General features: G+C 36.6%; 2 protein-coding genes across 2 annotated transcripts; one reads left to right on the top strand and one right to left on the bottom strand.

Moving 5' to 3' along the window:
• The first annotated feature begins 3545 nt into the window (after positions 1-3545).
• On the top strand, positions 3546-16922 carry CCDC152 (coiled-coil domain containing 152). Its single transcript, XM_005533299.3, has 8 exons — positions 3546-3632; positions 4676-4781; positions 10941-11009; positions 12080-12144; positions 13596-13698; positions 14393-14520; positions 15446-15532; positions 16094-16922. The coding sequence occupies exons 1-8, from the start codon at positions 3546-3548 to the stop codon at positions 16214-16216; spliced, it is 768 nt and encodes a 255-aa protein (XP_005533356.1). The 3' UTR covers positions 16217-16922.
• On the bottom strand, positions 16276-23801 carry SELENOP (selenoprotein P). Its single transcript, XM_005533298.3, has 5 exons — positions 23700-23801; positions 21994-22197; positions 20589-20801; positions 18904-19021; positions 16276-18032 (listed from the first exon to the last, which is right to left on the bottom strand). The coding sequence occupies exons 2-5, from the start codon at positions 22182-22184 to the stop codon at positions 17373-17375; spliced, it is 1182 nt and encodes a 393-aa protein (XP_005533355.3). The 5' UTR covers positions 22185-22197; positions 23700-23801; the 3' UTR covers positions 16276-17372.
• Between the last annotated feature and the right edge of the window lie 509 nt (positions 23802-24310).

Below are 24310 nucleotides of genomic sequence, written 5' to 3'. Positions count from 1 at the left end.
TCTTCCTATGAATGTAATCCATACAATAAAACTACAGCTAAGCAACACAAAAAACAGTCTGTGCAATATATTGTGGTTTACTGTGCAGTAAAATGCTCACTACTCAAGATTTTGGTGGGTTTTTCTCTCTACAGTAACCAACAGTGACTGCACTTTTTTCTAAATCTAAAAGGAACATTAATTGCTGTGACCAACAGTTTTATTAACTTCAATTACAAAATTTTAATTATAATTTTTTGAAAGTATAAAAACTTCTGAAACTTTTGTGCAATTTACAAGGACATCTGAAACTGGGAAATAGGTTTTGTAAAAATTGGTATGTGGTGCAGGAAAAGTGAGCTAGAAAACATGAGTAGCATGTACTGAGTTCCCTGAGTACCTCTTTCTCTATTAATATCTGTCCATGACACACTTGGCACTGTGTCCTTTCCCCACTCGTATCTCAGCTGCAGACCTTCTACCCATGAAAATTATTTTCATCGATTTGTCTAGTCAGTGTCCCAGTGGACACAACAAATCCACAGCTGTTTTGATGAAAGAGCAGCCTGCAAAACAGCATTTGTGACCATTACTAGTAGATTGTTATTTCTCTGGGTGTTTGCAGGTAAAAAGGGTCCTGCATGCACCCACATCTTCTGATTTCCACAGCAGACAGTTTCTGTTCCTGGGGACAGCACCAAAAAGTATTCCAGATGTAACATCTTCCCTCACCATTACAGACAAAACCAGGTCATCTGAGAAAGCTATGGAGTATTTAATATTTTGGACATGAATTCCATTTATACACTAGGATCTCAGAAGATAAGGGTGTATGTCTCAATGTACGTCTCGAACACGGATAGCTGGATGGCTGTGGAGCCAAGAAAGCTGGTAATAACAGACAGAAATGTTGGTAATAGCCAAGGATTGTTAGTTCTAACACAGTCTAAGAAAGAATAATAGAGGACAGCACTTTTCCAGGACAAACACTGTTGTTTCAGTTTCTGGAGCACAACCCAGCACGGTGCAAGTGCAGGAGTGAAGCCAAAGTGAGCATGGACTGTAGGGGATATCAAGACCATCCAAGACCCTGGAAGCCCCCTTCCCGCACCTTCCCTTCCCTTCGTCAGGAACTGACATACCACTTCACACTTTTGTAGACCCCCTGACTTTTGTCGTTTTGCTCAACCACAAGCATTTGTGAATCTTGGCTACTCCCTTCCCAGAAGGGTGAAAATGTACATACTAGAATGCAGATCGGGCTCCAGGAATGGAATTATACAGCCTGTTTCCAAAACTAAACAAAACAAAACAAAACAATAAAACCCTAGGTCCATAAAATATATTAACGGGTGTCCCTGTCTAATGAGGACATATCCGAGTCTTAGGAGGGACTCTCACCGCACCTGAGGGGAGGCTGTAAGCACCTGAGGGGAGGCCGAGCCCACCAGCGGGGGAGGGGGGCCCGCCCCGCCCCCGCAGGGCCCGCCCCCCCGCAGGGCCGGTAGTGGTACGCTCCACCGGCGGGGCTGGGTTTCCCGCCTTGGCGGGCGCGCGGGTTCCCCTCAAGTGCCTGAGGGGCAGCGGCGTAAGCGAGGATCGGCAAAGGACAGGAAAGGACAGGAAGGCGTGACGTGCCTGCTACTGAATAATTCCTACATTCAGTTAATGTCTCTCGCTCTCTCTTTCTGTACATGTGTTTCACTGCCATATGCAGCAAGAAATTGAAAACTTAGTTTTCAAAATAGGATCATCAGCTACAATAGTTGTAAAAGTGATACTGGGAAAGCATGGATGGCAAGGGGTCAAAGAGGCATTAAAGGAAGGTGTCACTTTTACAGCAGCCAAACCCACAATTTAAATCTTTAATTTTTCTCCCAGTGACATAAATATCATCATTCAAATCAGGAGTGGGAGGTTTAACAAAAATGCCTTTGGAAGACATAACGTGTAATAGTAATATGCACAAAAAAAACAGTGATGAGTTTTCCTGCTGGAAAAAATACAACATTATTAATACAAAACTATTTTTAATTTACTGTTCCAGTTCAGCAGGAGTTTTCTACCCAGTGGTACTGTTGCCAAGTGCTGAGCACATCCTGTCTTCCGAGAAAACAAGTGATGCCATAGAATAAGGAAGCAAACAAAACAGCAAAACACGACAGCTCTCTGAATTCTATCCTCTGTCAAAATGTGGAGAGTGCAACACAGTTTAAAAAGTATAATGAAAAAAATGGTCATTGACAAATATAAGATACTGCCCATGATAAGGATTGGAAAAGTCAAAGGATTGACATTCACAGTGTGCATTTAGATTATCAACTAACAGAATACTAAGATATGTAATTGTTTTACAAATTTGAGTGTCCTGAATACATAAACGCCAATTTAACAAATCATTGCATTGTAGTAAGTTACATGCCATTAAGATTACTAATTAATTAAAAAATAACACCCCCCCCCATTAATTTAACTAAGAAGCATTAATTTTTCAAAGTTTATTATATTCTGAAAACTGTTAATTTTAAAAACTGAGCTTTGGCTTATGATTTAGTCTTAGTCTCACTGAGGAAAGAGTGTGCACAAGAAAAAAAGTATTAAACGCGCAGAACCAATATCTTACTGCTTGGTTCAAGAAGTTGTACATAAAAGCTTGTAAATATTGAATGACTGAGAAAATCATTAATTTGTGTAATTTTGGTTTCTGCTTAGTGTTGTGTATTTACCTATTTGTGCCTAACTGTACTGCCAGTATTTCTGTCTGGAAACTCATTCAGTTTCTGGGTAGTGAACACATTTTAACTTCTGGTTCATCTCCCTGGTTGCAATTCTTTTGTTATTTGTAAAAAGGCTGTTCACACATTACCACATAGAAGTCGTGGTTTTGTTTGGATCATATGGTTTACTGGTATTGGAATTTTTGTCTCACGGAACCTGATGTTGAGAGATAGTTTAAATATTTTTAGAAGCATTCATGACATGTATTTCAGATCCATCTTGAAAATATATGTTGAAGATTCTGTAAGTAGAATTTATAAAATTAGGGGTTGTGTTAAAAATCTGGAACTATATGGGCGCCTATCAAAATACTGTATTTTTATTCTACAGCAAGGTTTATGACGTGTTGCAGTGCCTATTACTGATTTAACACTTTTTGTTTATAAGAAAATATGTAAGTGCCTTTAAACCTCAGTAGTCAAGTATTAGAGCATTTACACAGATAAAAGATGCTGCCTTAATATGTGCCTGGTGCATTATTCTCTCTATAGAAGTAGGTCCAGGCTAACTTTTTAATTGCAGAAAATTTCCAAATTCAACCGCAATATACCACTTTGGAAGATATTGTTTAGGCTTTCTGATATTCATTGTATTTCCTAGAAATGCAAGATCTTAAATAGCCTGAAGTTTAGCTTCAACACAAAAATAGTTTTAATTTTAAAAAAGAGTCTTCTTTGTTCTTCTTACATTTTTGCCTAAGAATTTACATGGTGTGAATGAGAAATATATTCATTTATAGATCTATTTTTTATATCTAGTGATCATTTGATTATATGGTCCAGAAATAAATGAATCATAGTGATGAACAAACTATGAAGAAAACCAGTGTAGTGAACCTTGATAAACTTTTAGATGACTTCTCAGAGATAGAAGAGGTAAGTGAAGAAGGTAAAAAATGTTGAGACTGCAATCTATAATTATTTTGTGACATTTTCAAAATCTTTTTGAGTGAAAATTTCTTTAAGTTGTCTCAGCTGTCAGGCCTTCTAATACCAGTTTCATGTGGAAAACTGTTTGTACTGACCGTATCCTGGAGTCATGGGAGTGGATTCTGTGAAGTCTGAGAAGCCTTTGTTTCTGTGATAGAATTTCCATCATCCAGACGTCAAATTGGCTTCTCAGAAAGAGTGTGGAAGATGAAGATGAACTGTATTACACTGCTTTCATAGAATCACAGAATTGTTTGGGCTGGAAGGGACCTCAATGCCCACCTAGTTCCAAACCTCCTTCTGCAGGAACGGACGCCTCTCACTAGATCAGGTGGTCTAGTGCTGGGGTATCCTCTTAGAAATTGTTCCTTGTTCTAGAAAAATGTCACTGCCCTATCAGGAGCATGAGCGCCTACATTTCATATGTATTGAGCTTCCTTTATCTTATATGTGTGTCATTTCTTAAAAGATTGACCCTCTGAGGAAAATCAGTACTGTGTTTCCTTTTAGATTGATGTTGATTAGATTTCTGCTGATTTCCTGGTCAGCAAATCCATACTAGAGGTAATATAAAAGAAGTACCTGAAATAAATTTAGCATTTCTCTTGGAATAAACTTATTATACCAGTTCCTTTCCCTATATACTGTTCAAGTTGTTGCTCTGCAAGAGCACTGACAGTCTCATATGCAAAGCTGTAGAAAGAAACTCAGTCCAATATGATTGATCCAGACTCTGGGCTACAAAACTGAGAGGAAAATAGTTTATAAGTCATGATGTAAGTCAGCATTCTTAGTTCTGTGGGGTTAACTTGGAATACAAAGAATCTCAAGTCTTCTTCATTCTTCTCTATAAAAGAATTTCCTGAATGGGAAATAGTACAGGCTTGGACTGCAGTTGCAGTATTGTGGAATTGTTAAGTTTTTAATTCACTTAAAACTCAAAACTGAAAACATGTTAATATAATATTAGTCTTTCTCCAATTTTCTAGAAAATATCAGAAATTAATGAAGTGAATAACCTACTGATTCATCAGCTGGAAAAATGTAACAGATTGCTAACATTAAGCCAATCAAAGGAAGAATCAGTAAAAGAGGGTAAGTTATTTTGTTAGAAAGGTATGATTTTTGCATATATTCAAGAAGTTCTGAGAGATATTTTCATTATTTTCCACCATAAAAAATAACATATCAAGGATCTAAGAAACTGTGGGAAAAGTAGTAATGCCTAATTTTGAATCATGTAATGAAATCCATCTCATAGTAAATATTCATATCCATATTAATTTTACAAGGATTTAGACTGTTCAATGGATGCTAATAAAATTTAATTTACCATTTATAGATGAAAGTTATAAGTCTATAATCATAATTAAAAAGTTATGAAACAAAGGAGGAAATACAGAGAAAACTATAAAATTAAGATTTGTTTTATTCTAGAACTGGTGTTAGATGAGTATTTGAAATGAGAAACAGTATCTAGTGCTTAGCATGGATTTGTGGTTGCTTTTTCTTTTGTAGTTTGTAAAGTAGCTGAAAGGTGCATCTTTTTGTAGGACTTTCATCTCTGAGAAGTCAGCCTGCTGAAAGTTAGGAAGCAGGGTAGGACCAACGTTAGTTTCACACAGGAGGGAGATTGCCAGTGGGGTTTCATTTATATTCACTGAGACTTGGATAATTTAGCATAATCAGAAACTGAGTGTTGTAATTGAGCTATTGAGTGAGTGAAGTTTGCTTATGATGATAATCATTTGGTATATCTTCAGATATACCAAAAAACTCATGGTACAGAATGACAGGAGTGATGAAGATCAGTAGCAGTGTAAATGGGAGGTGTTTTGTATAAACAATGGTTGATGTTAGTTGGCTGCTTTTCAGGAAAGAGATCTTGGTGTCCTCTAAACAGTTCTCTTAAAATATTTGTATTCTCTTAAAATATTAGTAGACAAAGAAGCAAACACAGTGGTAGGCATAATTATGGAAGAAAAAAAGAGAAATAAGCATTGTGACTCTGTAAAGTCTGTGATTTTTGTTTGATGTTCTGGTCCACACATCTCAAAACAGACATAGAAGAGCTAGAAAAGGTAGAGAAGGAGGCAAGGCTTGGTATTGCTAGTAAGGAGCAAGGTATAAGGAATCAGGAACCACTCCTGTAACAAAGACTATGGACGTAGGGGGCTTAACCATGCAAGGCTCACTCCCACTGTGCCCATGCAGGGCTGGCCCAGCAAGAACTGCCACGGTCAGCCAAAAGTCTACATTGCCAAACAAGTCTGTACTGATGGGAGTGACTCAGGAGGCTGAGTCAGAATGGAGTTCAGAAATGGTAACAAAGGCCAGACATGGCCCAAGGATCTCTACTTGCTTCCAAGTGATGAGGCAGGTCTGATATTAAGCCAGAAAATCACTCCCTAGGTCATGACCAGGGTCTAGTGTGTGGCTGACACACAAATGCAGCATAGGCCAAGGGCTAAAGCCTGAGTTTGCAAGCAGCTCCCTTACCATGGGAAGGAGGGACAGCTATTTCTGAATCTGCTGCCAGCTTTTCTTCAATTACATAATCTACACTCTTTCTAAGATGGCCTTGTGCCCAGCCTAACCCCCAAGAAAAGTGCGTGGGGGAAGATGCACATGGGGCTTTCACAGGTTTGCTCACAATTTTAGAACACCTGAAGAAATACTTCAGTTGACTGGGAACTTTTCAGCCAAGACAAAGAGTAGAGATGATGTGACTCATAGCTGTAAAATTGTGAATGGAATAGAGAAAGTGATTACAGAATAAAATATTTATTGTCTAATGTAATAAAAAAACATATGGAAATAAAGCATGTTTATTGATTTAAAGCTAACAAAAGGAGGAACTTTTCCACACATTACAAAATAAAGTTAAATCAATTCCACAGAAGTCTGTGGATAACAGAAGTATACATTAATCCAAAAAGACTGGGAAAAAAATCACAGAAAACAACAAATTTTTGAAACACAAAGACAGTATCTCTCACTGTCCCCCATCATTCTGTGTTTGGGAAGTTGAGAGGATGTACTAATGATAGCATTTATCTAGCTTTTTTCATCTTTCCTGAATAATTTTATCGTATGTATTGTGAAGGTGGCATAGTGAGCTGGATGGAACTTTGGTTTGAGTCAGAAACACTTGTTTCCTTATTAAGCAGAGAAGTCAGAAAGTGCAGTACAGTCAATCAGAAACAGAAGAGGCTTCTTTATTGATGAAACCAGAAAGGAGGGGGTTTACATAAATCAGTTTTTAAAACAGGAAGGGAAAAGGTGAGCAAAACCAAGAAATAATTCTTACCATAGAATCTATGGTATAAAAGCTAGCAGAGAAAGTAAGAGAGACAACTCAGGAGACCAGAGCATCTGGGATGATTCCAACAAGAGAGAGGAACAGACCGAAAACAGATCAAAGTCAGAAGAGAGATCTGAGTTTTGTAAACAGTATTGCCTCACTTTGATGAGATAAGAGAGAAATTATATGATGAGATAGTTATGCCGATATAACTGAAGAGAACAGCCTCTGGAGCTTCTTTTGAAACACAGGATGGAGAAAGATGTGTGGGTGGCGGAAGTCCAAGTGAAAATACCAGAGCAATCAGCCTGAAATATGAAGTAATGTTTCAGCAACTGGGATAGTCAGGAAAAAACAAATCTCAACAATATTGAAGTCATAGGGATAGTGCAGATATAAATAGGAGGCAGAATTTCTGGAAGACAAGTGTCCTGGTCAATGAGTAAGAGTTATTGCAGAGATATTAGTAACATTGACAAAAACAAGTGAAAAACAGGAACTTGGAACAATGCAAGACATCCAAGAGGTGATTCTGAAAGCTATTTGATGATAATGAAGTAAAATATGAATAAAATGCCAAGGGGACACAATGTATTTAGAAATAAAAGACAATTATCATGGCTGCTCTGTTAGGTTAAGCTCAGAGAGGCTGTGGAGTCTCCCCCAATGGAACCATTCAAGAACCATCTAGTTGCCATCCTGTGCAGTGTGCTCTGGGATGGCCCTGCCAGAGCAGGGAGGTTGGGCCAGATGACCCAGTAAGGGCCCATTCTCTGATTCTGTACTTACCAGTAAGGTAAACTATTAAATTGATGCGCTTAACAATAAGGTAAACCTATCAAATACCAGAGCATGAAATGCTTCTAAGTTTATAGTTTTGAACTGTATTCATTATTGGTGCTCATAAATTGGAGCTTCAAAAAAAACATCTTGGGCAGAAAATTGCATAACCAGTGGCAGAGACTGTCACAGGAACCTTCAGGTAAACAGTTAACATGTTACTGGAGATGTGCGGAGCCTGTGAAAAGTGGTGACATTAGGAGTATTTCAAAATGATGTCAAAGGCTGATGTAGTGATTATAAATTAGTAAGTCTGTATAATTTCTAAATAATTTTTCTTTTTGCAATTGATAGAAATAGTCTTTGCACCTTTATTAAATTGACCTTCCACACTGACCCTTCAAAAGAAGTAATAGCATATGTGGTATTCAGAATCAGAGTACTAAAACTTTCGCATCTAATAGTTCAATTTTTATAAAAACCTTTTGGAAGGTCAAAGCACTCCGGGATTAAAAGAGATGCTAGACCCTCTTTAGTATTGATGAGCTTATAGAGGGGTCCTGTGCTGCTCTGGAGAGGCAGAAGGGACCAAATACAGCATTGATTTCAATTGACTGATTCAATCTTTACTCTGGCAGTTGTTATCTGAACAGACTGTAGTTGTGAGAATGGCTTTTATAGAGTGATAATGCCAGTTGTGGCTTGGAAAAAGTTTTCTCCCAGCCTTATGTCCCAGGCTGTTTCCCAGAACCCAAGTTAGCCACAATTCCTGAAGTATATTTTGAAGGGTTGGTCCAATTACAGAAGAGGAACAGGAAGAAATAGTGCTGTGGAAGGAAATGCTGTTGTTCCACCTACCCTGAAGGGTTTGCAACTACTAATGGTAGTGGGGTAGAGGACATAGAATTTTATCCTGACTAAAGAACATTTTGCTTTAAGGGAAAAAAAAAAAAAAAAAGGAATTTCACACCCCAAAAAAATTTCCAGGTGAGAACCTGAGAACTCCTTGATATCCTGGTCAAAAGTCTTTCCTAGAATTGTTTAAGGTAGAAAAATATTGGAAATTCTGAAGGAAATGCAAAGAAAGAAAGAAAACACCTAAATATTGAGGTAGCGGGTAGTGAAACACTTATATCCAAGATAAGGTGGATAGCTTGGACAATGTATATACTCTCTGAGAGGTCATAAATTAACTTTATTTTCTCTTGATACATTTTTTGCTAAAAAACGGTGAGATTCTAAACAACAATTTTTGTTTTGTGTACATCATTGCAGATCCATTTTAGACAGATACAAGTCTGTCATCTTTGTTTTCTACTCCTAAACCTTTTCTATGGCAGCTAAATAGACTCTTGTGATGCTACAGTTCTGAATTAAATTCTAATATAGTTTTCTAAAAGAAAGCAATCACATTTTTGTTTCTGTTTCTATAGGAGGTTCTATTTAGCATCTTCAGGGTTGTGTATTTGTTTATTTAGCCTTTCTAAGGTTTAGAAGGAAGAAGTGGTTGATGTAATTGCCCTATAAAAAAATCAGTTATAAATGCAGATGAACACTTACGCTGTTCAGTCTTTCTGCATGTAGGCAGTATTCCTTACGGGAAGGTTCTACACAGGATCTATAGCAGATGCTATGACAGTGGCCACAAGGCTGCAAACATTAAGCAAAATTCTTCTTCTTTTCCTTAATGTAGGCAAGTAAAACTTGGGAGTTCCCAGGAATTTTTTCCAGTCACAACTTTAAGTACGTATGAGATTTGCTGAGATATGTCCTTTAAAACTAATAAAGATGAGCAGATATTTTTGGGACTGTACAAAAGAGTGGTTTACACTTAAAGAGTTGTGTTTCTTTTTAAAAACTAGCTGCTGTGCTAGTGTTGACTCAGAAGTCTTTCCAAATTTTGCATGGATTACAAGCATCTGTGTTTATTTCCATACATTTTCAAATGGGACGAAATCTGTAGTAGAACTAGTTGGTACAAACGGGCGTGCTGATCTCGTCATTCCGACTTTGAGCAGGATTTTTCCGCAGTTGTTTTTGATCCGGCTCAGGAACTGAGGGACAGGCAATGTATTTGCGCTACTCGTGCTCCCTCTACTGTTTTATTTGGAAGCACGGAACGGGAGAAGGTATCTGGCTAACGTGCTCGGCTGCGTGAAAAGCGGACTTGATGGACGATTAGACTGACGGTCAAAAAGACTAAGCGGAAAACTGAACCTGTTAGCTGTGATCTTAGCTCATCTTCCTCACTCCATTATTTGTAATGTAGTCTTTACACGACAGACAGTTTTCAAAAGGGCTGTAGTCTGATGAGACAAGTAACTGTTATTTAGCGAACTTCTGTGTTGAGGAAATTAAAAGCCATCTAAGAAACGCGGTGGCACTCAGGAAAGAGAAAGAGAAGTTTTAAAATTAAGCAACATCAGTTGTAGAGCCCCCACTATTCTCAGACTTTGACAGTTTTGCGACTTTACTGATAAATTTACAATGAACGTAAGGGATAAAAGTCATATTTAATGAAAACCAAATCCTGTATTACAGGAAGTTCATACAGTGTTTGAATATTAAAAATACAGTTTAAGAAATAAAATGATGAAATAAAATTATGAAAGTACACAAACTGATAAGCACTTGCACGTGTAATTCTTCTGTATAAAATTAAACAGTGGAGACATAGCACATATTCTGAATCTCTCAAAGCTTCTGTTGAGTCACAAGATGAATGTTACATGCATCAAGAAAGGGGTACAAAAGGGGTGAGAGACTGCAATGAGTGGACACCCTTGGTCTTGTTGAAAAGGAAATACTGTAAGGAAAGTAAGTTTCAGTTTCAGTAAATACATCACACTGCTGGAAGGCTGATTGAGAAAACTTCTAGTACTGCCCAGAAAACAAAAAGATGCTTGTTTTCTGACTAGAAACAAACATGTAATAGTTTTATGAAATTGTTCCTATTGCTTCATAAAATTGATTCTAATCAATCATCAAACTAAAAGCTAGTATTAAGCAGTAACCATGTAATAATAACATGACTTATTTCTACAGTCAGAAAAAAGATTTAGGGTAATATTTAACCAAAGTTATTATAAAATATTTGAGAAAATTTTGTAAACAAAATGAAAATTTGTGAAGACACTATTCAAAAATACTGGATGTTTCATTTCTTTCAGAATGCAGTACTCTACAGAATGTGATAAAGGGTCTAACACAAACCATCGAAAACCAGTGTAATGTGAAAGGTAAAGGCAAAAAATGTTATTTTATATAAATGCTGTACTGTCATTTTGAATGAGCAGGCATTTAATTTTTTTATTTATATTTACTGATTTTTTTTCAGACAAACTTACTGGCAGGCAAAGAGAAACAAAAAAAAATTATCTAAAATCAATCGTGCAGTAATAAATGTCTACTGCCATTTTCTTGCTTAGAAACTGCCTCAGGAGGGTTATTTTAATCAATAGTTGGGCTTTAAATTCATTTTAGTATAACACAGGCAATTTTACAAAAGGTGAGAAAGTATCATTCAGCTGTTGACTATTCAAGTGTTTATGCACAGTTTTTATAACTTCGTTAAACCAAAGTGTCTCAATCCTTAGTATACAGTGTTATTAAATGTTACTGCTGTTATCCACATGTACTTGATAACTAATAATTTTTACTTGAAAATGAAGTATATAAATATTTGCTATATACTACATATATACATATATATGTATATATACACATATATACCTATATATACATATATATTCATATATACATATATACAATATACTACAGCTCAGTGGTACATCATCATTATGCATTCAAGGCATATTAGCATATCCAATTCTAACATTGGCAGTATATGCATGTTTTTAATACTCAAACTGATATTAATAATAAAAAAAATCCATCTATTTTCTCTAAATTCTGTGTTTGCATACTGTTTTCTAGTTTTTGGGAAACAAGTACTTAAAAACTTGCATCTTTCAATTTGAAACTATTGTTTCAAGGCCATGTTAATAGCCTTTTATTTTCTGAGTCAAAGAACTTTGCATCTAGATTTTCTTGACTGTGTCAGTTAACAGAAGACTAAAGAAAGTTCTAAGTAGTAATACCAGGCAAATATTATGATTAAACTATTATTTTTCTTGCTAAAAAATGGAGAATGACAGTATGTAGTTCTGTAATGATGATTATGCCACAAAAAAATTTCTCAAAGTTCAGCCAAGTCAAAAAATGCAAACAATTTCCGTATTGTGCTTTCATCCTAAAGAAATTGTCAAAATGTACTTTTTAGTGTACCATATAGTTTTTGTTTATGTAGATGAAAATGATAGACTGAAGGGAACCATTCACATCTTGGAAGATAAATTAAAGACTTGTGAAGAGGTATGTCACAAATTATCATTCTTTAGGTAGAGGAATAATATTGTATCTCTATTATGTTGCATATCTTTTTGTTTAGGGTTTGCTATTGATAGTCTTATTGCTGCTCTTCTCTCAATGATTTTCATGTGTAAAAAGAAAAGGGTTGTTCTCATGACAATATCCATGTGAGGTGTTAGGAGAACTGAGAAGTTAAAACTTCTTGGTGCTGAGGATTTTGGTTCAATCTGAGGTGCACTTGGGGGTTTTTTAACTGTATTTAGCTTTAAATTGAACTCCACCTTCACCATTCTAATCCCTTGCACTAAAATAATTTTTTGTGTGGAAATACAGTTTTCACATTGAAGATGCCTGGTTATGCTGACAGAGAATCAGGGGTGGTCTGAATTTTGTCCAGTTTATTCAGGAATACTCCAAAGATAATAGGTTTCTACTTCTTATCTGTACTTCATAATAAATTCCATATATTATCTCTTTACTTTTTATCTATGGCACTCATTTTTGGAAAGAAGGTAAAACTAGCAGCACTAGTCATAATCTCTGTTTTCAAAGTTCTCTGTGTGAAGAGTGCAGATCTGTTATCTGTTTAAGATCAGAAATCTCACTGCTGATTTTCTTTGCCTGTGTTTGTACTGAGTTAAAATTAAATATTTATACCAGTAGAGCTTTTATCTTGATTGTTGGAGTAAAAAATAAGAAATGCCTTCCAAAGGATATGATAAACTATTATTGCACCCATTAAACACGTGTGAGCATGGTGGGACCTCCTGGTGTCATTCTGAAGGTGCAGACTATGTCTCCATATACTCATCCCCAGTCAATGATCACCTTTGTGAGTGCCCTCAGGTATTGCCCTGATGAGTAGCAACCTTGTCAAAAGGCTGTAACCAGAACTTCGGAGTGAGCACCTCAACAGTGGCTGCTAGTGATAATTCTGGAGTAGTTATTGGAGTAAATTTATAACTGTCATCTTCAAACTTTGAGTGTCAGTGCCACCAGCATCCCTATTGCTAGTATCACTGATGTGTCTACTGCTGCCAACATGAAGTTCTGGAATCCTTCGTTTAAGCCATACTAAAAAAACTCACACTTGAATCACGCACTCCTAGATCAAAAGTCCACAAAGGTGAAACTGTAGTCCCTTAACTAACTGCATCATTTTTCAGATCCTGTTCTCAGGAAAGTAGTATTACCTCTCCATTTGCCTGTCCTCCTAAGGAGTACAGTTTCTAATTTTATATTAACAGATAGTTTTAATACAATGAAATCTGCTGGTTTTCATCTGTGGACTTCAGACAGTGTAAGAAGTAATTGGGCATTTAAATTTACAAGACTGAGAATAAAACAAGTACTGAATTATAGAGTGCTGTATATTTTTACATGATGGTTGTGCTTTGCAGAAGGCTAGGAGCATAGAAACTGCAAGATCTTAATAAAATATTTTACATTCACAGGAGTATAAAGATCAAATTGAGAAACTCATGATAGAAATTAAAAACAAAGAGGAAGACCACAAATTAGAAATAACACAGTTGAATTGTGATATAAGGAAAAAATGTAAGTTCTCTGAAGACTGAACACTTTAGCAATGGATAAAACATGCTGTCATCTATATATGCTACATTTTGTCTAGGATAAATACCAGTTCCACTTCTTAGCAGAAACATGTGAACACTAGAAGTGGGCCGTGTTTAATGGAATTTTATCTTTGCTGAAGAGAGCAGAAAGTGGTAATGAAGCAATAGTACAGCAACACAGGATGAGCAGAAATTCCCAAATAGTTAGAACAAATGCCAGGAATGTGGGCCTAAAAATCTGAAGGAATGAAATTTTAGGTTAAGTGGCAACTGGAACTTTGCTCTGAACTGTAAGTTAGACTGCTGTTAGAATGTCCTACCTGTGTTCAGCACAGAAGGACATTATTCACAAATAAATATTACTGCAATGAGGAAAAACTGACTTCTGTGTTCATTTTCTCCATTAGAGACAAACTTAAAAAGCAGGATTTTTTTGGTCATCCATATAGGTGAAAGCAACAAAGAGAGTTTTTGTAAATTATGATGCTTTTTAAAAAGACACCATCTGACTGGGATAGGACAGTGTGATTTTCATATAGTTTCAGTATGGTTTTTGCTTGAATTGTCTTCCAGTGAAATGATGTTCAATAAAGTTTTAATATTTGGAAAACTATGTTAATTTTTCATCTAAACATCTTCTATAATCATATTATTTGGTTTTACTCTGTTGCTAGTTGAAGTAAAAGAAATGGAGTATAGAGAACAGAGAGAGAAAAAAGAACTGGAAATATTAGAGCTAACTAGACAGCTGAAAATTCAAAATGAAGAGAAGCAGAATGAAATAATTAAACTGCAGATAGAGGTATGCATCACAAAACTGACTTAAAGATGAATTGGGCATTGGGTAGAAAAAACTATGTAGTGAAAAGATGTTGATGAGTACTTAACAAAGTAATATGATGGAATCTAGAAAACTTCATTATTTATTGTCTTTACGAGGATCAGTGGCAGATGCTTCCTTCTACAATGGTAACTCATTCCTGTTCAGGAGTCAAGATCCACCTATGGTATAGGGAGACTGAAGGTTGCTCTGTTCTTGTTCCAAATTAAATTACTTAGAAAATTTTTAGATTTTGAGATACTAAAAAATTCAACAATGTTTTCTGCTTAACTTTCTTGTTTTTAATTTGTGAATGGTGAGAATATATATGTTTTCAAATAAAATTCCAAAGAAAATTTCTAATTGTGCAGAGATTTAAGACAGAGCATTCAACATGTATTTCATTGCTCATGTTTTAAACTGCTCTCGTAACAGAAAGAATTAAGGAAATACTTAAAATCGTTCACACATCAAAAAAGAAATAAGATGTGAGTGTTCAGGCTGAGTTATCTTTGGAACATAAGAGAAGAATTATGGTTTTGGAGGTCTTTAGCACTCTCTGTATTTTCTCCTGCTGTAGATATGTTGCTGGGAATCCTTCAATTTTATTCTTTTTTCAGGAGTGTCTTTTTTTATCCACATGGTTTTAGTTTATCCTATTTCTACTACTTTTCCAAAACTTTGAGGCTTTTTTTGAAGAAACATAGCTTGTAACTGCATTCTTTTTAAAATAAGCATAAGTAGCTTAATTTCCTAGAATTAGTAGAAAGGCTTACTGCTACTAATTCTCAGGTAAAAAAATGCAACTAATAAAAAGTGAAAATGACACTTGGCATACTTTTAGAACAGCTTTTTACTTTTTTCCCCTGTTCATTCTTACCGTTTTGTCTTTGCCTGATCCTTTCAGTTCAACGCTAAATTGGCAAGAGCTCAGGATAAAACCACCAAGTCGTTTTCAGATGCTTCAGTCTTGCCACAAAGTATCTATCGAAGGGTAGGTGCTTTCATGTAGCACACAGATATTGTTTCAGGGTGTTTGAAGCACCAATTCCCTGGGGTTTCTCTGTTCTCTTCCACACATCCCTCCCACGTATATAGGACCAGATTCACAAAATTGTTAATTAAGATGGAGAAGGGTTTTAAGATCATCAGCTCCAACTGTCATGGTTCTTGACATACTGGTACTGCTGAGGGCAAGCAACAATAAAAAGCCACACGTGAGGTGGTCTTACTACAGTATTGTTAATCAGGAAACTTAAACTAGAGCTGCCATCAGTGACACTGATAAGCTCTGCATATGCTGCTTTTTTTGGTTGGCTTTTTTGTTTGTTTGTTATGGGGGTGTTTTTTGGTTTGGTTTTTCTTTTTGTAGGCTTACAAGACTTTGGGATGGCAGAAAAAGAGGATTCTGGGGAAATAGTTTTTGTAATTTTGTAATATAAAATACCAAAGAAAATATTTTTATTAGAATATATCTTATATGCAGTAGCAAAATGTATCAGTACGTAATTTTGTGTGATGCTTAAGAGTGAAGCCTTTGCCTGCACTTTTACAGAAACTGCAGCATCTCCAGGAAGAGAAAAACAAGGAAATTGAAATTCTCCGAAACACCGTAAAAGACTTGGAGCAACGTCTTAATAAAGGCCAAGACCTGCCCTTAAAACGGAGGAGATTCTGAGTAAATGATGTGAAGTATTTCAGTGTTTCAAATGTGCATCTCAAAATAAAAACAAGATGTGAAGAAAGTATGTTTTATTGAAAACACTCCTGTCAAATATTCCAAAGGCATGTATTCTGTGTACATTCAGAACTACTCTCTTGCTAATCAGCATTCACAATAAAAAGATTCAGGTTTTGTAGGAGTAGTAATTTCCCTATTAAACCATCATTAATTATGGTGTATGCTTTCATAGCAGTTTTCTTTTCATGAATGTTCTTTTCTTCATCCAGAAATCCTTCAAACTGGATTTACTTCCATTCAGTTAATCAAACATTAGAAATGCTAGGCTACAAACAGAGAAGTTATACAAGTTTAAGTGGAATATTTTGTTACTAATTGATACAGATTTATCAAATTCAGCACTGTTACAAACAAAGATCAACAGTACACCAAGATTAAACTTGTTTCATCCCACCCTCTTTTTGATTCTGCCTGTGAGTTGTTAACACTACTTCTTGCTTATTGATTCAGTAGGATTTTACAGGCAATAGCAGTATGTGGTATCTAAGAGCCACAAAAGTTAAGCATATCTATCTGTTACTTGAAAATAAAGCAGTTACTGTCTGTATATTACATTTTTGTTGTGGAATTATTCTGTCACATTGCTTAGGAGTAAGTTTTGCTTGTACATGATTTGTATCCCCAGGTTAGAAAAAACCAAAAAGCTCAACTTCTGAATCTATCATCTTAATAAAAAAATGATTAAAATATCTGTCTTGGTTATCTTCTGTTCTTGATTGCAAAACATCAAACAGGAGCCCCTAGGTCATAGTTTATGCTCCTGTCCTCACAAATGCAAGCAGAATGTTAGAAGAGAAACAAGAAAGACAAATTAATCAAGAATGCAGACACCTCCCCAGTGGAACTGAAAAACAAACTAGGGGTCAACCAAATTCCTTTAAATCATGAAGCTTTTCTCTGATGGAATTTGACAGATATTATATTATTCTAAGAGCACTGCTCTAAAATTACACTTCTTTGCAATATTTTAAATCCCCATACCTGTCAGTTTAATTTTGAATTTGGGGCAATGAAAACACTTAATTTGTTCATTTTTCTGCTCTTGCAACTATAAGAACTGAGTTAATGGGACTCCCTTGTTTCTGGAAGGTGCTTAGTTTGTTTTTCAGGATCAGTTTCTCGCTTTTTCCTGTCACTGTCAGGTGTCACTAGTTTCACTTGCTCCTGCTGGTGGTGAATGTCAGGCAGCAGAGAGCAGACGTCACTGTCAAGACTCAGTGATGTCCTCTGCTGCCAGTTGCCCATGTCACCTGCAAGAATTTGGTAGTGTACCACGACACTGTCAAGTGACAGAATTCCCTAGCTCTTCAAACAAAAGGTGTCGACAATGACAGGATCAGCTACTAGAGGCTGAGCCTGATCCTGTCTCCCAATTTCAAGTTAACTGATTTTTGCAGCTGTTTTTCCCTTTCTTTCGTAGTTTTCTATCTTGTGCAATTTCCACAATTTCTCCTGGAGGGGCAGTGTCTACGTGCTCCTGACTACCTATCTGATCGTGTCTGTGACGGCCAAAAAGCCTGTGACGCCAGCCGCCGTGAGGATGATGTCTCTCAGTTTGAGAAGCAGCCTGGTGGTCCTCGTGTTTGGGATCACGACTGCCCATGTGATGGTGGTGGTGGTGGCGGCGATGGTGGTGTCCATGTCTGTGCAGGTTGGGATGGGAATGCTGACCTGTTGGTTTGGATTCTATCTCTGACAGCTCTTCACCTGCTTTTTTAGTGATGTTTTCACATACACCATCAATATCAGGTTCCTGCAAAACAGACACCTGCATTAAATACAGGGCACTGTATTCAATTAAACTAGTTGTAAAATATTAACTAACATTTTTGCAGAGCATGAAAGGCACTTTTAAATTATTTGTTCTATTTTGTTGAAGAATGTATGAGCATATCAGAAATAGCCTTCTGTTGTCACACTACTGTCAACTAGACAGGGCTTTTTAGCAATTAAAATTTCAGAAATTGCCAATAACAAATATTCTTATCCTAGATCCTACATCTGACCTGTATGTGGTCTACATTTAGCCAGAACACTGCACAATGGGATTAAAAATTATTTTTCTCATTGAAGTGTTATGATTATGTATTTACATTTCATTATAATCCTTAAAAGCATTTCTGATCTTGAATGATGCATTAGAAAAAAGCTTCTTTTACAGCAGTAAAAATAGTTTGTCTTGTACTGTATCACCTTTTTTAAAATAACTCTTGTAAACTGTGTTCAAATGCAAACTACAATGAATAGTAATGCAAACCAGCTTGAGTTTGATTCCCAGGTTTTAAAAAAATACTGTTTTTTATGTACTTACCCATCCTACAGAACTAGAGTAGTTAATTGCTCACTACCTCTATATAGCTCTACAAATTGAATTACCCTCCAAGACTGAATTTTCATTTCTGACAGTTAGTTGCATTTCTGTAGAGGACAGGAATTCAGATAATCAATCAGTCTATAAGAAATCAAATCTAATTCACTTAGAAAAATGTTTAAAAGCTATCTGCCAAGATACATGAAATGTGTAAATTTGAAATCTTTTTGGATTAATCACTGAAATATTTTTTTAAATACCAATCATATCCAGTTTTCTTTTCTACCATACATGGAATGAGACAAGAAAATACCGTGTAGGAGCAATTTCCACACTTGTTCTCGCAGTATGCAATCTTAATAGATTCTTCCACATACTGAAAATGCAGGAAGGAGTAGGGCAGACCGAGATGGTACACTAGACGGCCGCACCTAAGAAGAGAAATACAAATACCTACAATTAAACCTCTCTTCTTATGGTATCTCATTTTACTTGCATCAATCCACCCACACTGTACCAGTTCTATGGGGAGTGTTTCTGTTCCAGTTCACAGCCAAATCCAGTGTCTTCCTTACAAATTCTTGCCTGCTCACCTGCACTGGCCAGTAGGTGAAGCATGATTTCCAGCTGATGTGGTAACTGCACTGCCTCTCCCTTAGTGGCACTTAAGGCTGGCAGAGGTGCACTCATTGCAGACCGATTGGGATGAGATGGGTTGTTTGCATAAGTGATTGCTGCATCCTTACCACGTGTTTCTATGAAACCTAAGGTATTTTGACTGGGATGGGAACTGTGGTGCAGTTAATCAGTAAATCAGCATTACTGATTTATTGTGCATGAGGGGCTTGTTATGGTGCCTGCTTGCCCCATGTCTGCACTTGAGTGTTCTGATACACACTTAACTACACAACTGATCTGCTCAAAGGAGCTGGAGTAAATGCAGAACCTGTACACAATGGCAGTTCAGTACCAACACACAGTCCCCTGGCCTTAGCTCCCCACTGTGGACTGCACGTTTAGAACCAGCAGCAGACAAAGCTTTCACAGCTAAGGCACAATAACAACATAGACTCCTAGAACCATAATGGATCATGGCCATTAAAGCAGTTCATAATGTACACATGTCCTGTGTGTCGACAGCACAGAACTGGTCAACCTTCCAAATGCTCCCAGACGGAATACAGCCTTGCTCTGTTTGCCTGTTGTATGACACCAGCCTTTCTTACTTGGGCATACTTGCTGCTGTAACATACAAGATTATTCATTCCAGTGTTAGTTTCATCCCACAAACTTTATCTAAATTAAATTCATCACATTACAGAAAAAGAATAACTTTCTAACTCTTCATTAAGCTTATTTATGGTTTAGTATGAGCTTGGAATGTTCCTAACAGTAATATGAAGTAACAAGGATAGACATGTTTGAAGTGCAGGATTTTTGAAGTAGTAGTAGTAACTTTTAGAGTCACTACCATCACGTCAAAATTGAAAAACTGGGATTTTAATTACCTACTGGTGCTTCCAAAATATACCTGGGGCAAAATCTTATACTGAAAAGCAATTTTCTTCTGAAGTTTTAAATTTGACCGGAAGACTAATGTTCCTTATGTCTACATGGTATTTTCAACAACACTCATCAAAAAGTTTCCATGAAATAAAAGATAAAACTTTGACATGCATGAATGTAATAAAGTTATCTGAAAATAAAAACACTATAAAACCATGAACATGTTACCAAATTTTACACTCATTTAATGATCATCTAAATCCATGTTAATTATAAAGAAAAAAAAAATTACTCCAAAATTACTTATGCAAAAGCAAACTTTGCTTTTGTAACTTTGTTTTTCCAGTAAATACTAGCACTTTACTTAGTTCAACTTAAAAGCTGAGCATGATGTCTTTGTTATTTGCACATCAATGAAATAATACAGAGATTTACAAATCATTACTCAAAATACATGTGACTGTTTTCCCATGTTTGTCTGTAAGCACACACCTGTCATAGATGAGAAAGTCATCCTTGTTTCCATTTAAAGTAGTCCAGACATCCTCTTGCTGCTCATCTTGCTGGTAGACAGTAATGTAGTCTGAAACACGTTCTTTTAGTAGGTGAAATTCCCTCTGGGATTGAGATCCCTGATGGTTGACAACCACATACGAGATGTTGACCAATCCTTCACTCTCTAACTTTACCCGCAGGTCCTCCAAACTAATGCGAATGTAAAGAAGCAAGACCATAAACCATTAGAGAATCATGAGGTTTGACAGATTTGATGTAAGAGTTAATATGCTCCATCTTGCTTTTATTACAGATGTATGACGTGGAGTTTCTTCCTTTTCATTTGTATCTTTCCTATGGAATTGCTCTAGAAAACTATTTTTCAGTTACAGGAAATAGTTTAGAATGTGGAAGATTCTTTTAATTTTTTTCTAAAATGTAAGAACGAAAACCAACGACCTTGAAAGCCAAACACAAAGCCCACTTTTAACTTTGACAGAGCCACAGATTTACCATTATGTTTTTAAATCCAATTCTTAATAAACTTGCAAAGCTTATTATGATATGTAAGTCAGGCAGCTTAGAGAGGAAAACTGAGGTGTGCTCACTGTGACTAAAATCCAAATCTAAAACTGGTACTATGAACTTTTAAACCAAAATAATTTTGCAATCCCTAAATGAATCAAAAATAAAACCTTTATTCAATTCCTATTTGGGTCAGCTGAAAATGATTTTATTACTATTGTTATTGTCATGCTAGCTATTTATTTGCAAGGATCAAGTTCTAGAAAATAGAGCATCACTGTCCCAGGTTGTGGATGAAAACCTAACACTAATGACTTCCTTGAATGCTTCATCAATTTTTTGAAAGGACAGTATTTAACTTAACTTCTGGATTTTTAAAATATATGTAGGATCTCTGAACACAGGCTGAAAGGCCACATTAAAAGCACAAGTTTTGATTATTTTTTTCCCCCACAGATCTTACATAAGAAATCAGTGATCACTTCTCTCTCTATTTAAGATGATCTAACCATGTTAAAGAATCGTGATGTTTCTTGGCTTCACTATTTTTGCTGCATTAATCATCTGTTGCTGTTTCTGTTGGTTCTGTTGCTGTTCTTGTGGTTTGGGTTTCATTAATGTCATTAAAGTTGATAATATTATGTTGTAAACATAATTTGGAGAAGATGATCTATTCCTGAAAGTCAGGAATAGGTCAAGAGATAATCTTACCCACTGGCACAGAACCCTTCCGCTGATAGCGAGCCTGGTCACTGGGTCACACATGCCAGCTGTGATGGTGGCATTTGGGGTAGCTAGAGTTGATGGAGTGCATCTGTGGCAGGGCACACGTAGTATTCTCAGCTGGAGAGCAAAAACTGGGATGAGACACACTTACCTGGAAGCCTGCCGCAGGCACAATGATCAGCTAGCCTGGAGGAGAGCCACCACTGTCACCGAGCCTCTGGAGTTCCACATTGGGTCCTCCTCCCCAATATGCCATTCTGGGGGCTCCTGGCAGTTCTGGATCTCTGTCCCTCCTCCTGGGAGGACACAGAGGGCCAGAAATAGCCCCAGACCTGCCCACATGGCTGGGCTTTACCTGAGAAGAGAGAAAATAAACAAAGTAAGGCCAATGCCTAAACAAAGTTCAGATTGAAATCCCCGTAAGAAAACACAGCAGCATATTGACTCCATTCAGTTTAAAAAGAAATAAAAGAAAAAACAAACAAACAAACAAAAAAAAAAAAAATCACGCCAAAAAACCACAAATCCCTGTAAGAATAAATCTGAGCACTTTGTTTACTGCTCAATTTCTTTAGCTATCCAGTGGAGTTCCTCTATAATCGAGGTAGATGGTTTTTTTTTCTTTGTACTGCTTGAAGGTTTTTGGGGTTTTTTTGCTATTGTGTTTGAACAGCTACAAAGTAAACATTCAGAATAGCTGGAAATTTTTTTAGCACTACTAATCAGACTAAGTTTTTTTTTCTCTTTGTAATTTCTTTTTGACCATTTTTAACACTTCAGTGATTTTAAAGTAGCTTTTTTCTTGTGTTTTGTAATCAACTGTGGTAAGCTTATTTATGTCAGGAAGAATCTAGATCAGTTCACTCCAGATTCCAAAGTAATTCCACTATCTTAAAAGTACATGCGCCAATAGTGGATTTCAGTACCCAGCAAGTGTTACAGAACATAGCAGAAAATAATGAAAAAGACTTAAAAATTTTTGCAAGTCAGTCTGGAGTATCTGGATCCCAATGAAAAAAAATCTATGAAGAAGTCAGGCACTAGAAACAATTTTACAAAAACCAGAAATGAAAACTGAATTTCATTCAGGATTCCTCAGATCTTACAAAATCTCATATCCATTCTTAGTCCAGTTACTGTTATGAAAATCAAAGCATATAAGAAATTCCATAGTTACCTTTTCATTTTATTCCATTAACATCTCAATTTTGGCTTAAACACCCATTATCAAGAAATATTTAAAATTATAAGTGTAAAAAATTATAAAGCTGCTCCCCAACATGTCCTAGGTTGCGGGATTATATAACTTCACCACTTACATCAAAGTCTGACAGTGACCACATAATAGTTTGGAAATAATAAATTCTGATTTATGACAGTTAATACATGTTTCAGCCACCTTGTCATAGCCTAAAAGATTAATAATAATTGATCTTTTAAAACAAGAGTCATTTGTTGCTGCATTTGTGAAAGCCAGCTGTCCCTGACATTTCTTTCCTACATTCTAGGTAAAGTACTATGAAGACTAAACTGTGGTCCAGTATATACCAACACAGCCTTTTTCCACTCTTTCCTGCCTTTATATCCATTATAAGCACATGATACTCTCATGACATTTTGATCTCCTTCCTTGCCTTTACAGCAGCCTTCTGCAGCACTGGCATGCAGCACCCAGCAACAGCTGTCCACCCTGCGAGTTGCAGGAAAGCCTGCCTTATACTTCTCTTCATATTTCAACTTCCCACTTAGTTTCCAATGGAAATTTCCACAGTCAGACTTTTCAGCCGAAGAAACAAGCAAACACTCTGCCAAATCTTAAGTCATGAAGCTCTTTCACAGCAAACCCAGCACACTTACCCTGTCCTCCTCCTCCCCCTTCTTGGCAGCTGTGCCTGGCTCTGCCGCAAAAGGAAATAGTGTGGGGGAAAGGGCTGTGGTATTTATATGGCTCTTGTTTATCTCACTTTGCAGATACGGTTCAAAGTTCAGGGAACTTTTTCTGAACGTCCCTGCAAGCAAACGAAACCTCTTGAGCAAAACTACCCAAAATATTTCTCCATTAACTAATCCCAAGTGGAAACCATTTATTGTGCATAATAGCAAAGTATTTTTACTCTCATGACTTCAAATATCTTTTTATGCAGTTTATCAGTCACCCCAGTCAGCTGGTGGTAGTGGTACAGTCAGAGGAGGGGGATGGGCCAAGGAGTCATTATTTTCTAAACACAGTGGTAACCACAGTGAGGGGGGGAAGGTACTTCCCTATTTACAAAAACGCTGAGCTAGCAGGTTTTGTCTCATATGCTTTATCTGATATTTGCCTTAGAGAATGTTGTGCTCTGTCTGAGGGCATGTGCATACTGAGCTCCTTTGGGCCAGCTGCTCTTGATTATATCACTCTGCTTTCAAAGTTTTCTCGGTAGAGCCTTCCAGTTCTTCAACTTTTTAGAAAGTTAAAGCCCAGAACT

The sequence above is a fragment of the Pseudopodoces humilis genome, chromosome 4 (genome assembly GCF_049639895.1).
Source record: "Pseudopodoces humilis isolate 2021_Gansu_Grassland_sample_001 chromosome 4, ASM4963989v1, whole genome shotgun sequence".
Classification (NCBI taxonomy): Eukaryota; Metazoa; Chordata; class Aves; order Passeriformes; family Paridae; genus Pseudopodoces; species Pseudopodoces humilis.
The sequence above is the reverse complement of the archived record's forward strand: the minus strand, read 5'-3'. Positions and strand labels throughout refer to the sequence as shown.